The 12,664-nt window shown below is 47.1% G+C and overlaps 2 protein-coding genes across 2 annotated transcripts; one reads left to right on the top strand and one right to left on the bottom strand.

Moving 5' to 3' along the window:
- Positions 1-293: 293 nt before the first annotated feature.
- On the top strand, positions 294-4,096 carry T265_06494 (hypothetical protein; the record flags this gene model as incomplete). Its single annotated transcript, XM_009171768.1, has 3 exons — positions 294-353; positions 2,394-2,578; positions 3,970-4,096. 3 exons carry the CDS (start codon positions 294-296, stop codon positions 4,094-4,096), a joined length of 372 nt encoding a protein of 123 aa, XP_009170032.1.
- Positions 4,097-10,908: 6,812 nt separating this feature from the next.
- Positions 10,909-11,481, bottom strand: T265_06493 (hypothetical protein; the record flags this gene model as incomplete). Its single annotated transcript, XM_009171767.1, has 3 exons — positions 10,909-11,013; positions 11,050-11,127; positions 11,263-11,481. 3 exons carry the CDS (start codon positions 11,479-11,481, stop codon positions 10,909-10,911), a joined length of 402 nt encoding a protein of 133 aa, XP_009170031.1.
- Between the last annotated feature and the right edge of the window lie 1,183 nt (positions 11,482-12,664).

The following is a 12,664-nucleotide window of genomic DNA, read 5'->3' as shown; positions in this document are numbered from 1 at the left end:
TGATCGCAGTTTGGCAGTTGTGTCAGCCTACGTCCCAAGTGTTCTTCTAACAAACTCAAGGATGATTTTTAAGACGTTTTGCGAGCCTGAGTGCAGCAAGTTGAAAACTCAGTTAATGACGCGGGACCCAGAAATATGGACTCACGAAAGGGTAGAATTACTGCTGTTGAAGCTTAATCGGGCGATAATATCGAAATGTAATCGAGATCCACCGATAACCGGTAATGTTATAGTGACATACTGATCGCAGTTTGTTTCGGTGCAGTCGAAAAAAACGGAAACCGCTAAGCCACATGGTATCTGACGTGCCAGCCAACATCAAAACTAAAAACAACCGCCATCAGCTACAGGTAGTACGAACCAACCACTGATTGTCACTGGTTCTGGAACACCTTTATGGATTCCAATTACGCGCTCTTGAGAAAAAGAACAGCGGAAATAAGCGAAATGGCATACATAACAATCATTCGATTGACGTACAGTAGCTTGCATATTTCACGCATTGAGTTTTAAGATCCCACTGAGTATCGACCTAGAACTCGGAGTAGTTTGAAACTGCGAAATTTCACGCCCAGGGGAAGTAAAAACAGTAACCACAATTTAGCCTTGGGATAAGGCTGCCTTCCAGAAGAAGTCTGCGGTAGACTCCCGACTTGTTCATTGGGAGAACAGTTGCACCAAAACTAACCTGCACATCGACTAAAATGACAAACTTGGCGGCCGGCAGCTGTATCCAGGGTTAGAGCCATTGCCTTGCACTGGGGGAAGAACAGTGAAAACGGTGCTGTTCGGTCGAATACAACCAGGAAACCAGCCTTGTCAATCTTCGGATCTGTGCACCCGCACTATTAACTACAGCCACTCGTTGACTTCTCCACTGAGTGGTAGCTAGCACCAACTGATTTGTGCCCGGCACGATATCCCATTTTACTTTGAAAATGGTCAATTGAGAGCATTTTAAGATGAAAGGATTAGCCCGGTTGATGGAGTCATGTGTTAAAAATTCAACTCAGCGGATAAAAATACAATATTACAGCCTTTGGTACCACATAATCTGTTGGGCAACAAGCTCCCTAGTGGTTGCATCAATAGAGTCTGGCAGGGGAACTGTGGGTAGTACAGAATTATTAGAGGGGACTGTCTACCACATAATTAGTCTGACGGGAGGGGGGCGGAGAAGCAAAGTAAGCTGTACAAGATGAGTTGGCCACAAATAGCGTAGAAAGAAAATCAACTAAACTCATGTTTGTCTTCAAGTGTATTCGTATAGAGGCAAGACATGCCGGACAGTTGTGGATGGAGGCCGAATAGCCTAGGAGAAATAAAACTGAAAAATAAAATTCTACCCGGTGAGACAGAATACCAAAACTATAGGTCATATGTGTCACCGGATGGGTCACTTGGGCTTTCATAGACATGCCTAAGAGCATGCTGCTTTATCTCGGGGCGTCCTTCAACGTGCACTGACGGTGGCCACATGTAAAGTATTTGCTGATACAAATAACGGATCCCATAAAGGAATGCTGCTTGTAATGCATACTGGGCAATCAAGGCACCAAATCCTCTGTACAACCCGAGGATACCGGAAGGAGAATCAACAGCATAACGCAACGCGTCTATGAGTCCATCATAAGCGGAAACAATCGGCACGACGACATCACCGGTATCCATATTATCGACCAGTGTCCGCGTTCCCTGAACACACAAACGAATAACCAAAGTCTCCAGTGGATAGGTCACCACATCTGCAACCAAATTCGCTGTCATGGCGGACAACAAATCAGTGTAATACCGCATGTACATTGACTGCAAAGCCGTTTCCTGCCGCTGATGTGCCAGAGCTAACCTGTCGGTCGGAGAGAGATCGCGAGACCTGTGGTATTCTGAACGAGAATCAGAGGAGTACGGAGAAGCTGTGCGATAACACCCACCAGTCTGAAATGTATAAAATTATAGAAAATAGAATTTCTTAACCACCAACTAAACATCGTCACATCGAAAAATATGAACAACGAAAATCGCCTACGTACTGTTTCAACGATAATAGTAAAGGCGAAGTATTTTGTGATTAGATTTTAAATTCAACATGAAATTACTGCAGAATGTTCGAATGATTCTTGTTCAATTTTCCTCGTTTTTAGAGCCACTCTATCTAACCGTCCAGCATCGATGAAAAACCCAAAGATCATTAGTCGCGATTCCTCCGTGCTACGGATTAGCTACACACCCAAGAATTATAGCAGTTATGCGATGTTTTTTGCGCGGCTCCACCTTAGATTTGTCTTGCAGATAACTGCTGATAACTTTGTTGAAAAAACTAGAATCAGGGAAGACATTTCCAATAGACAAAAAATCAACTGTTCGGGTGAAAATCTACATGAACTCGAGGTTAGGACGCGGACCGGAAGGTTTGTATTTCCAAACCAACCCCAGCATATCGACTAGCCCTGTCTAGGCTTCGGCGACCTGACAGTATCTCAGCGCTCGTGCTTCCTTATGATAGCACGGCAGCTAGGCACAGAAAGCGTATTACAGCTGAGCTTTTGTTACTTAATATTACGCCCTATGTAATTGTCCTGTGATTCAAAAGAAATACGAAGGAAATTTCCACGTTGCCAAAAGCCAAACTACCGAGAGTAAGAGATAAATAAAAAAGTGAGGGCAACCAGGTCGGGAATCCGCAGCTTAATCCATGAGCTATCGCAAGTCTAATAATACTTAATGACACTTGATAGTTTCGCAGGAAACCGGATCCTAACAGAAACCAACAGATAGCCTACACTTCTCTGGTAATCTAGTTGCTACACATTCCTTGTACAACCATGTTTCGTCCCGGAAGATGTGACTAATCATTAGTGCCGTTTATTCTCTATACCCACTCCACTCAAGTGTTTTCTTCCTAGATCTGACTTATTTGACTGATCACATAAGAGAACTCAAATTGGGTCACCTTAACAGAGAGTATACCAAAAGTGTTTGACAGTGCTTGACAACGAGAATATCATAACCGTGCTCGGGAACTAGACGACCGCAGAAGCCATAGGTCAGATTGGCGCAACATACCTTAAAAGTCAAATCCACCTCAGCGTCGCGCTCCAGTCGATCCTCGTCTTCTCCCCAATAGGCCGAAGCAACTATACAAGCCACTGAACGGACAATATAATGACCCACATTTAGAAGAACAACCGGTGGAATGAGACGCCAAACAGGTAGGAGGCGTGTCGTGGTGATCGGAAAACTTTTTAACGGTTTTCCACCGCGGAAAATGTTACTGTGAGTGCCCAGCCGGGGGGTAGACGGCATGTGGAACAGCCGAAGGAAGCCGTCGCGCAGACAGGAAATTAGGCTGGTTGGTTCCGATGCTTTCTCAGACTATGAAGGTATACAGAGCAGGAATAAAAGCAAAGAAATCCAGTGAAACAGCATAGTGTTGAGACACAAGGAGTTCAATCACCAGTTTAATTGGAGACGTAAAACGATGATCGAAACCAGAAGACCATATGGTCCGACTATGAACTCCGGGGGGCGGCCAAAATTAGGACTGGATCTAAGTTAACGAATGATGGACGGAATGCCGTCAATAACGTCCTAGGAGACCTAAAAACAGGCTAAAACAATAGGTATTCAGCACTTATGCTAATTTGTCAGACGCACAAGCCGACTGCAGCTGCCGAGCAATTCACAAAAACGAGTGTAAACCATGAAACACTACGACAAGTCAATCGCGACTCAGAGTCCAGGACCTCGCGTACCTGAAGAGATCAAGCCGTGCATTCAACGTTACGGAAGAACATGAACACAGAACAGCTTCTTTATCCCGATTCACGACCCAAAACCGATTCTAAGCGCCAATTTGTACTCGACGATTGCAGGATAAAGGAAATGGAGTCTCGACGTCCCCATCATGGGAGGCGGCAGATGCCGACCCGATTAAGTTTACGGGTTGGTGTTTTCGTACTTCGTTGCCAGGTCATACACTGTCCACCTTTCGGTCGCTTCCACTCAGCACAGGGATGGACAAAAAGAGCTCTGTGAGACAAACAGTCTTCTGGCATGCGAAGTACATGTACTACTCAGCGTAATCTATGAAGCGTGAGTAATCCGTCTATCGTTTGAGTTTCTAATTCCCAAGACCATCTGGCATGCCTCAGAAGTGCTAATCCGACGTTCCCACCCGAATTAATCGGGGACACCGGTGGTAAAAAACTGACACCTTTCGTATGTCTTCTGCGTGTAGAGGCCTCGCTTCTGATTCATAAGGCAGCATGGATCGCACAACTGCAGTGTATTCTACCCTTGACAGACGAACTGACGTCACGTCGGAGCCATAGATGTCGGAGGTTGGAAAAACCTGCCCTGGCCTTTCGCTTCGAGAAATAATCTCACCTTCAGCCAGTTCACCGGAACTTATACAACTGTCCAGGCAAACGAATTTATCTACCACGTCTATTGGCACACCTGGTGTGGGTATGATCCCATCAAGTCTTGTAGCAGTAGTTTATACTTCACAAGTGTGGAGCGCACGCCAAACTGTGCAGTTATTTGAAATCGTAACGAAGAAGAGCATTATCGTCTACATGCTCAATGTATGTGAGGGAACATTGAGGGGTCTCAAAATTAGGCAGAGAAATCTCAAGCAGCATATCAATAACAAAGCTAAAGGGGAAAGGACAGCCTTGTCTTATACCACTGGACGTCCGAAGGAGTGACGCTGTTCAAAAATTCATCGCAAGTTAAAAATATGATCGATGCACCATCGACCAGGGCGAAGCCCATCTTGATTCTCACGAATCTGTTTCTCCCGATAATTAATCAACCTGAACAAATTCATGCCGGAGAGCACGATAGATGCGACGGATACCAGGCTGATACCTTGATAGTTTTCTTATGTTCTTGTGCCTTTTTTAAAAAGGCACCGTTCACCAGGGCCTCGCACCTTCTCTGAAGAGCGCGAAGTGCAGGCCATTCGGACCAGAGGCCTTTTCGCGTTTCGGGATTGACCTCTCATGTTAGATTCCGGTTAGTGATGGCGGGTTGGTGCCACTGTTTCATTCGGGCAAACTTGGTTCTTCCAGTGGTTTTGTTGAAGGAGATCGGGTGACGCTCAAGACGACGATTGAGGGAGTGAACTGCTGTTCCATCTTTCTCGCATACTGTTTCACTGACAACTGGTTCCTTTGACCGGTTGGTCGAATCAGCTGAAACAGGACGCGGCTGCTTCCTACAGCGAAAACCACCTCCATCTCTCGGCCCTCGAAATCCACCAGCGTTCTCAGTCAGTCCTCAAGCTCCAGATTATCCGGTGTTTCAGGGATCTGTGAGAGCCATTATTGGCGCTAGTCGCTAGTATTTTGGTAGCAATAAAATCTGCTGATTTCGATGATATCCAGTGTTCATTTGGTTGAGTTATATGGCCTGGACAAACGGTTCTGAAAGGTGGGGACATTGATTCCTTGACTCCTCTCCATTCAACTTCCGAGAAATCTTCGTCATTCGCGTGACTATGCGTTCCTCGTAGCTTTCTAGCCATATTAGCTCTATACTATTCAGTTTATGAAGAGTCTGAAGACCTCCTTTGGCACGCGTAATGCAGGCGGAAGTCGAATTGCTAATCGAGCCCGCACGATCAGTCAAGTTGCGCACCCCAGAAGGAACGACAACCCTTAACTGAAGCTTTCGATCGGTAACTGATGGCCACATGGTCCAACTGAGGCCACGATTGTCATGTGGTAGGTGGCCTCCAAGTAACTTAATGTAAGCGTATCTGTTGGAAGTTCGTACTATCTAGAAACAGACGATGATCTGCAGGCAACTGAAGAAGCCGATCCCCGTTATCCGTACGCTCAGCTTCGACTCCAACTTTGGAATTTATAACACCCGCCAGGATCGCTACATCCGTCCTTTTTGTCGATTGAAGCAGTCCTGACAGATCTTGATAAAACTTCTCCCACTCGGTCTCAAAACTGCAGTCTGTTGGGGTGTATGCCGATACAACAAAGAAGCGTTTGCCGCATCGACCTACGTTTGTATTAATTGGGCCAGACAACCACACAGCACAAAGGCGATCACTTACTGGGATCCAGTCCAGCAAAGCGTTTTCAGCTTTGGGGCTCATTGCAACCCTCACATCGTACAAACCACGAGCAACCGCGTCAGTAACACCGGATACCCGAAGAGTGAAATGTGGAACATCTGAGCTCGTCCTAAGCAGCATGAAATGCACGACTGAAGTGGGGTCAGTTGTAGCTCCTATCGGTGCCATGCCACCAGAAGGAAGCACGAGGGCTGGGATACTGCCGGGGTGCCCAAGCCTAGACAGGGGAAGTCGAGAGGCAGAGATCAGGTTCGAACCACGGACCCTTCGGTCAGTAAATTCGCGATCTAACCACTGAGTCATCTCGCTCCGAAGTGGGGTTTTGTACGCGTGTTTCGGAGACACAGCATGCATCGACAGAGGGAGAGCACGGTTTCAGCAAGGGATGCCTGTTGCCCATTTTGAAAGAGTACGAACGCAGCGTAGATTAGGTCTTTTGAGGTAAGTAATTATTTTAATTTATTTTTCCGATCGAATATTTTGACACGCAATAGTGGCTAGGGGATGGGCAGATGGTTTGGCTGCACTGCATTGTACGATGGGTGGGGGAGAAAGAGTGGGAGAAAATCGGTGACCGAAAAGTTGCAAGGGCAACTGATAATTTCCGGTTGACCAGGCCAAACAAGTGTTTGGTTGAGGTACCCCACCTTGAGCCTATGACTCAAAAGTCTGATCCGCGAGACAGCAGTTTATAGTTTTTTTGGGCGGGGGGCGGAGACTTCCCGGAGCCTATGACTCAACAGTCTAACCAACTTGGCTGCGGAGGCAGACCTGGCTCAGGTCTAGACGCTGGGAGTAAGGCATTACTGACTCACCTCTAATGCAGCTGCGCACAACAGGTGCCTTCTGAGCTTTGAATAATGCGCCGGAGGGGGCGTGCGGAGTGTGCGGTTTTCGGTGCCGAGATTTTCTAACCCGTCCTTCCTCAGGGAAGGCATCATCGCTACTCCCATGAATATAGATGTGCTAGTCGTCTGGGGGGGAGTCCTATTGCAGAGGACAATACGACATCCCCGGACAACCTCGTAATACGATTACTCGCAGTAAGAGGAGTCGCTGTTCTTCGTCCGTTGCCCTTCCTGGCACGGTTAAACCTTTAGGAACTGAGTTTCAGCCAGTATAGCCCGTAGGACTATTACAGCACAGAAGCCCGCCCACCACGACAAGTTGAAAGTTTTAGGTCGGATAGGACTACACCAAGCCCTGGACATCCTGCCACAGCAGCCTCTGTATCGCCAGAGGTGCGCATCCGGAAGCGATTGGAGAGTGGTGGGGTAGCTAGCCTAACCACTGTGCTTGTACCTCGAATTCCTGACACGCAGCATACATCAATGCCAAACGAGTCCAGTGTGAGAGGAAGAGCAGCTTGTTGTTCGGCTCGCTTCATACTGCAAACATTGAAGGGAGCCGGATACACCGGTCGTCGGGTCATGAAGGTTGACTTCAAGAAGTTTGAGAATGTCGGCGCCGGATGACGGGCAGACCTTGCTCGTAAAACCGATACACGACGAACCGACCATCAGTGCTAACTGTTGGGCCTAAGAGAAGACAGTTGTTAAATGGATGGGAAGAGTATGTGGAAGAGAAAGGCGCCCTCAACAGTAGCCCGTTTCTGCTTACCCGCCTACTGTATGCAGCAAGGAAGGCGACCAGGTTGATTGTATCGCGTGACGGCCGGTGTGAAATGAATCGATATATGTGTGTAATTTTTGACTGTATAAGGGTTGAGATACCGCCAGGTGCTCAGACCTAGACAGGAGGACGGTTATGGTCTTCAACCAAAGCCTTTAGCTCATAAGCCTGACCACAAGGTAGCGGTGTTTTGCGGAAAATAGAAGCGCATTCCTAATTTTACAGAACAAGTCGCCACACATGTTCCACCCTCCAAACTGGCATGGCCAGGAGACTGTGTTGGCCAGATCTCTAACCACCAACTAACGTGGTATGATGGAACCTGTGGGACATGGACGCCATCCAGTTTAGCTCAAAAGCTTGCGAAGGCACACAAACCGTCACACCATGGTATGCTCCAGTCTCTTTGCGAGAATGCCCCTTTGCCAATAGAAGACGCCTTTAGTTGAATCGGAGCCAGGGGCGCTTGGTGCATAAGTGGACGCCGCTAGTGCGTGTACTTGTGGAGGTTTGCTCTCGGATGCCACATAACTTATGGTAATCCCTTCGCTTAAAATGCCTCTGTCGGCGACCCGGAAATCACCTGCGAGCGAAACTATCAAGCATCAGAATGGAACAAACATCTTGAATAAAGAACGCTTTGACCGGTGGGCTGAACACTTCGAACAAATCGAGACCACCAGCTGTCACGAAACTGGAGGCTACAACTGACCCAGAATACTGGACGGTGAACCTGAACCCCATACAACCTCGGAGGTTTATGACTGCACATGTTCACTTAAGTGCCACCAGGCTCCTGATCCGCATTGTTCAAAAAGTGAAGTCCTCGGTCAACACATGTCCGGTCAGTTTTCATGCATTTTGGAAAAGGAAACTGTCTCGGACAAAGGAGGGTCGGTGATAGTTGCCGTTTTCAAAACACAGGCTCATAGTAAGTGTGGTAACCACAGGAAGATCAGCTTGACCCCGAGCGTAAGACTGTCGGCGTCACTTTTACTTCGTCGCCTTACGGTAGCTCGTGAAACAATGACTCGAGAGCAGCAAGGGGATTCCGGCTTGGTAGGGGTCACACCGACCAAATTTTCACACTCCATCAGTTGCCAGAACAACGCCATACGTAAAAGCGATCCACAAATTTAGTATTCCTGGATTTCCCATGCGCTTTGGACTCGGTTGGCCGGTCTGTTGTTCTTGACACGCTTGCCCGTCAAGGAATACGACGTAGGTTTGTGAACATACTGGGTCATATGTATTCTCAAACTTCCGGGCGTTTGGGAATGGACAGAGAGCTTTCCAAGAGCCTCTGTACACAAGGTGGTATTCGTCAGGGCTCTTATCCGATTTATTTCCGTGATGGACGAGATGATGGGACGAAGGGTGGAAGGTCTTCAAAACTCTGGTGTTCAAATAGCAGCAGACAAAAACCTTGTCGATTTGGAATATACGGGTGACATCGTTCTTGCCCTCGAAAAGGAGAAGGCGGTGTCCATTGGCATGCAATTTGCTTGTGGGCATACAGTCACTAAACATGACACTTACAGTCCAGGGAGAGGCAGCGTCTTACCTGTCTTGAAAGTCATATTCATTCCGGCTGTAGTGTGAGAGATAAGGTCAACGCACGAATCTGTAAGGCTCGGATCACGTTCGCCTATGTCGGTAAGGCGATATATCCCTGAATCTCAAGGGACGTGCATATCAGGCTACAATACGGACTGTTTTGTTGTCTGATTGTGACTTGACCTGTTCAGACAGAGAAGCTGAGACATCTTCAGGCCTTCGGCAGCCTTTGTCTCAGGACCACAGCTCGCGTGGGATGGTGTCGGTGAGGCAATCAGAAAACGAGTGTTCGGTTGTGCAACAGTGGGCTTTATTGAAAAGTGTCCAGAACTAGAAGCTGCGTAGGTTTTTCTATATATTGCGCCTGCCTATCCGTCGTTTGTCGAAATCAACGTTGCTTTACGTCCCCAATTCAGAATGGCGGAAGCAGATAGGTGATTAACTCTTGACCTGGCAGAAGGGGCACGAAAGAGACTACGAAAAGTCTGGGCGCTTTCGGTTGACTCGCCTTCCAGAATGGGGACTGCGTGATCCCCACTGCGATCGGTTGGTTGCTAATGGATGTCAATGGAGCTCTTGTTGTCAGTTTATATTTTGACTGCCTAAAGAAGTGTCTGGAGGTATAGCCACCTCAGAATGGTTATGACAGGCTAGAACTAAGTCCCTTGCCGATCCACTTTTATTCAAAATAAGGTCTTTAAATGAACCACAGTTGTACGCCAACGACGCAAAAGTGTTCAGAACTGGTGCTATACTGTCGGTGATGTTACTGAGCCCTTTGTCAGAAAGCTGACCTAAATATTGGGAATCTAATGTACAGTAGGTCGTTGGTTGATATAGTTCCGGAGACGATTTAGTTGAGCCTCCACCCTTTGGACGGTATCTTCCATTCAAGTGGTGTCCTGAAATACTTATCTTCAGTTTCTATTTGAAATCCCATCATGGGGTTATGCTATAGGAAGTTCACCAGCTCCATTAAAAAGGGTGACTCGGCATTCGGATTTAACTAAAATGCTTGCACTTACTTAAACACAAGTTACTGTAATTTTACTCAAGATGGGACCCGAAGAGGCCATTCAACCATATAAACCATACACTGGTCATAATTCGGTCTTTGGAATTCAGTAACTGACGCGTACGATGCATGTTCAAAGAGATTAAGCGGAACTTCCAGCACAGAACGCACATCTATATTACGCCGGATGCCTATGAAGCACTGCGCGTACCACCCACCATCAAAAGATGCTTTCCTTGAATTTGATGCCGTAAGCAAAATAACCCTTATACATACACTTGGAAGATCCAAGGTTTGTGGACCTCCTTCGATCTAGCTGTCCCAACGCTTCTGGTTAAGCGAGAGTTCATAGGGAGCTCTTTGTTTTGGCATGCACTTCAAAGCGTGATCGACGTCAAACAACTGATTAGAAAACAAAAACTGACCTGCACCAGTTCAACGACACTCGCTGCATAAAATGGAGTGACGAAGATCCAAGACAAACTATATTTTAATCAGCACCGTTAGAAATACACACTTACATCCTCAAGAGAACGTGGCCACTGATACGCCGGAGAGAACTTAGCCGTGAGACTTCTCTATAGAAGGGCATGAGCAAATGGTTGAATTCTCACTTTGGAAGTGAAGTTATTTCGCTAAGAATGTTTTCACTCAAGAAACAAAGCCCACGAACGATGAACACACTGCCAAGGCCTTTCCACAAAAAAGCAAAGCCCTAAGCAAAAAAATAAGAACCATTTGAAACAGTCACCTGAGTTTGGATGCATCTAGAAACCACAGGTAACAGTGAAAAAGGTAGTGTGTGCAGACGTATACTGTTGCTTCGCACCTATAGATAGTAAAGAATAAACGACCTTAACTAAGGAAGACCTGGCATTGGCTGCGGATCACGATGAAAGGGTGCGACAGTATGACCTCCGCGACCATACTATCATGACATGTTATGGAAATTCATTTGACAAACCTGCCAAATCCGATTCCCAAACCTGCAAATTCGTAAGCCGCGGCTAGACGAAAACAATATGCTTAGTTGATGTATCTTACGCATGGAATAACTAGCCTCGTCTGACTGTGCACCCGGTTTATCATTTTCCTCGTTCCGCCCGTCATCAGGATGTAATCTTGGAGCTGATTCGGAAGGTACCACCACGCCCTCAAGCTGTCTCAAGCGCTCTGTATACATAAAGTCTGCGTGGCGCCTATCTTCCTATTCAGCGCTTTTGTTCAGTCCGGATGTCACGATTACTTCTTCACAAATCGATACACCGGATGGAGGCTTTTGCCCAAGTTTCCGGGTCAGTTTGGTTCTTGTCTTTCGGTGGCTTTCGTTTATCTGAAAGGTACAAGTGGAAACAGGGTGTAGCACTCTTCTTTAAGTTCTCAGTGAGGGGCAGTATGCTCGCCAGTGCGACGAATCGCACAAATAAGTGTATAGTAGTGCTTTGAACTGGGTTCTAGAAGGAGCGCGGATAGCCGTCGGAGGAAGGCTAATCCGCACAACTGATACCCGAAATGAAAAAAATTTTGCCGTGCGCTCCGCTCTTGAAAATCTTCTTACCATGTTTTCGCCGTGTGTTTGCCGGTTCAACGGTGAAAATTCTGTTGGCCAAGCTTTGTTCAAACAGGGCATAAGTAAGAGCTAAGTCCCCCGGAGGCGACAATACTCAAGGGAAGGAGGTCAAGCACCACTAGACGCGTTTCGTAGTCCACGGATTCGAGGCTGGCAACCATTTTCCCAGTGCCTCGCTGAACACGCTCAATGAGGGTTACGTCTTTCGTGCGTCCTGAGTAGAAAACTAGGTTGGAATATTCCAGGAGCGGTCTGACATAGTCACAGAGAGTATTTGGAAGTCCATGCGAGCAATACGGGAAAAGGTGCGCGGCATCATCGGTAGGAGGACGAATATATTCTGGGCAACTTCTCATGATGCAGTGAGAAGGACATGGTTGAAAGGAGTCAGATAACCAAATCCATTTTGGCATCTATCATCATGATGTCTTCCGGTCCTTTCCCACCATGCTGGCAGTGGCATTCGCTGAGTCTCCTCCAAGTGACATATGGACGCACTTCCCGTCATTCAGAAGAAGGTACCGGTCCAACGACCACGGCTTGACACCGTCTACATCCGTTAAGAGGGCACTGGCATTGAAATTCCAGGATTTCAAGTCGTCCGCAAAAAGTAGACATGGACTCACAGGAACATCTTGAGAGCCGTATCGTATATCAAAAATACCATGGTCCCAAAGCGGAGCCTTAAGGAATTTCAATGGAGACCGGTGCTGGAGAAAAGTAGGTCGAGCCTACTTTCACTTGAATTGATCTGTCTGACGGGAACACTTGCTTCAAAGTAGGATTTCTCTCGAGT

The sequence above is a fragment of the Opisthorchis viverrini genome (genome assembly GCF_000715545.1).
Source record: "Opisthorchis viverrini unplaced genomic scaffold opera_v5_133, whole genome shotgun sequence".
In the NCBI taxonomy this organism is placed as follows: domain Eukaryota; kingdom Metazoa; phylum Platyhelminthes; class Trematoda; order Opisthorchiida; family Opisthorchiidae; genus Opisthorchis; species Opisthorchis viverrini.
This window is presented reverse-complemented; position numbering and strand designations above follow the sequence as displayed.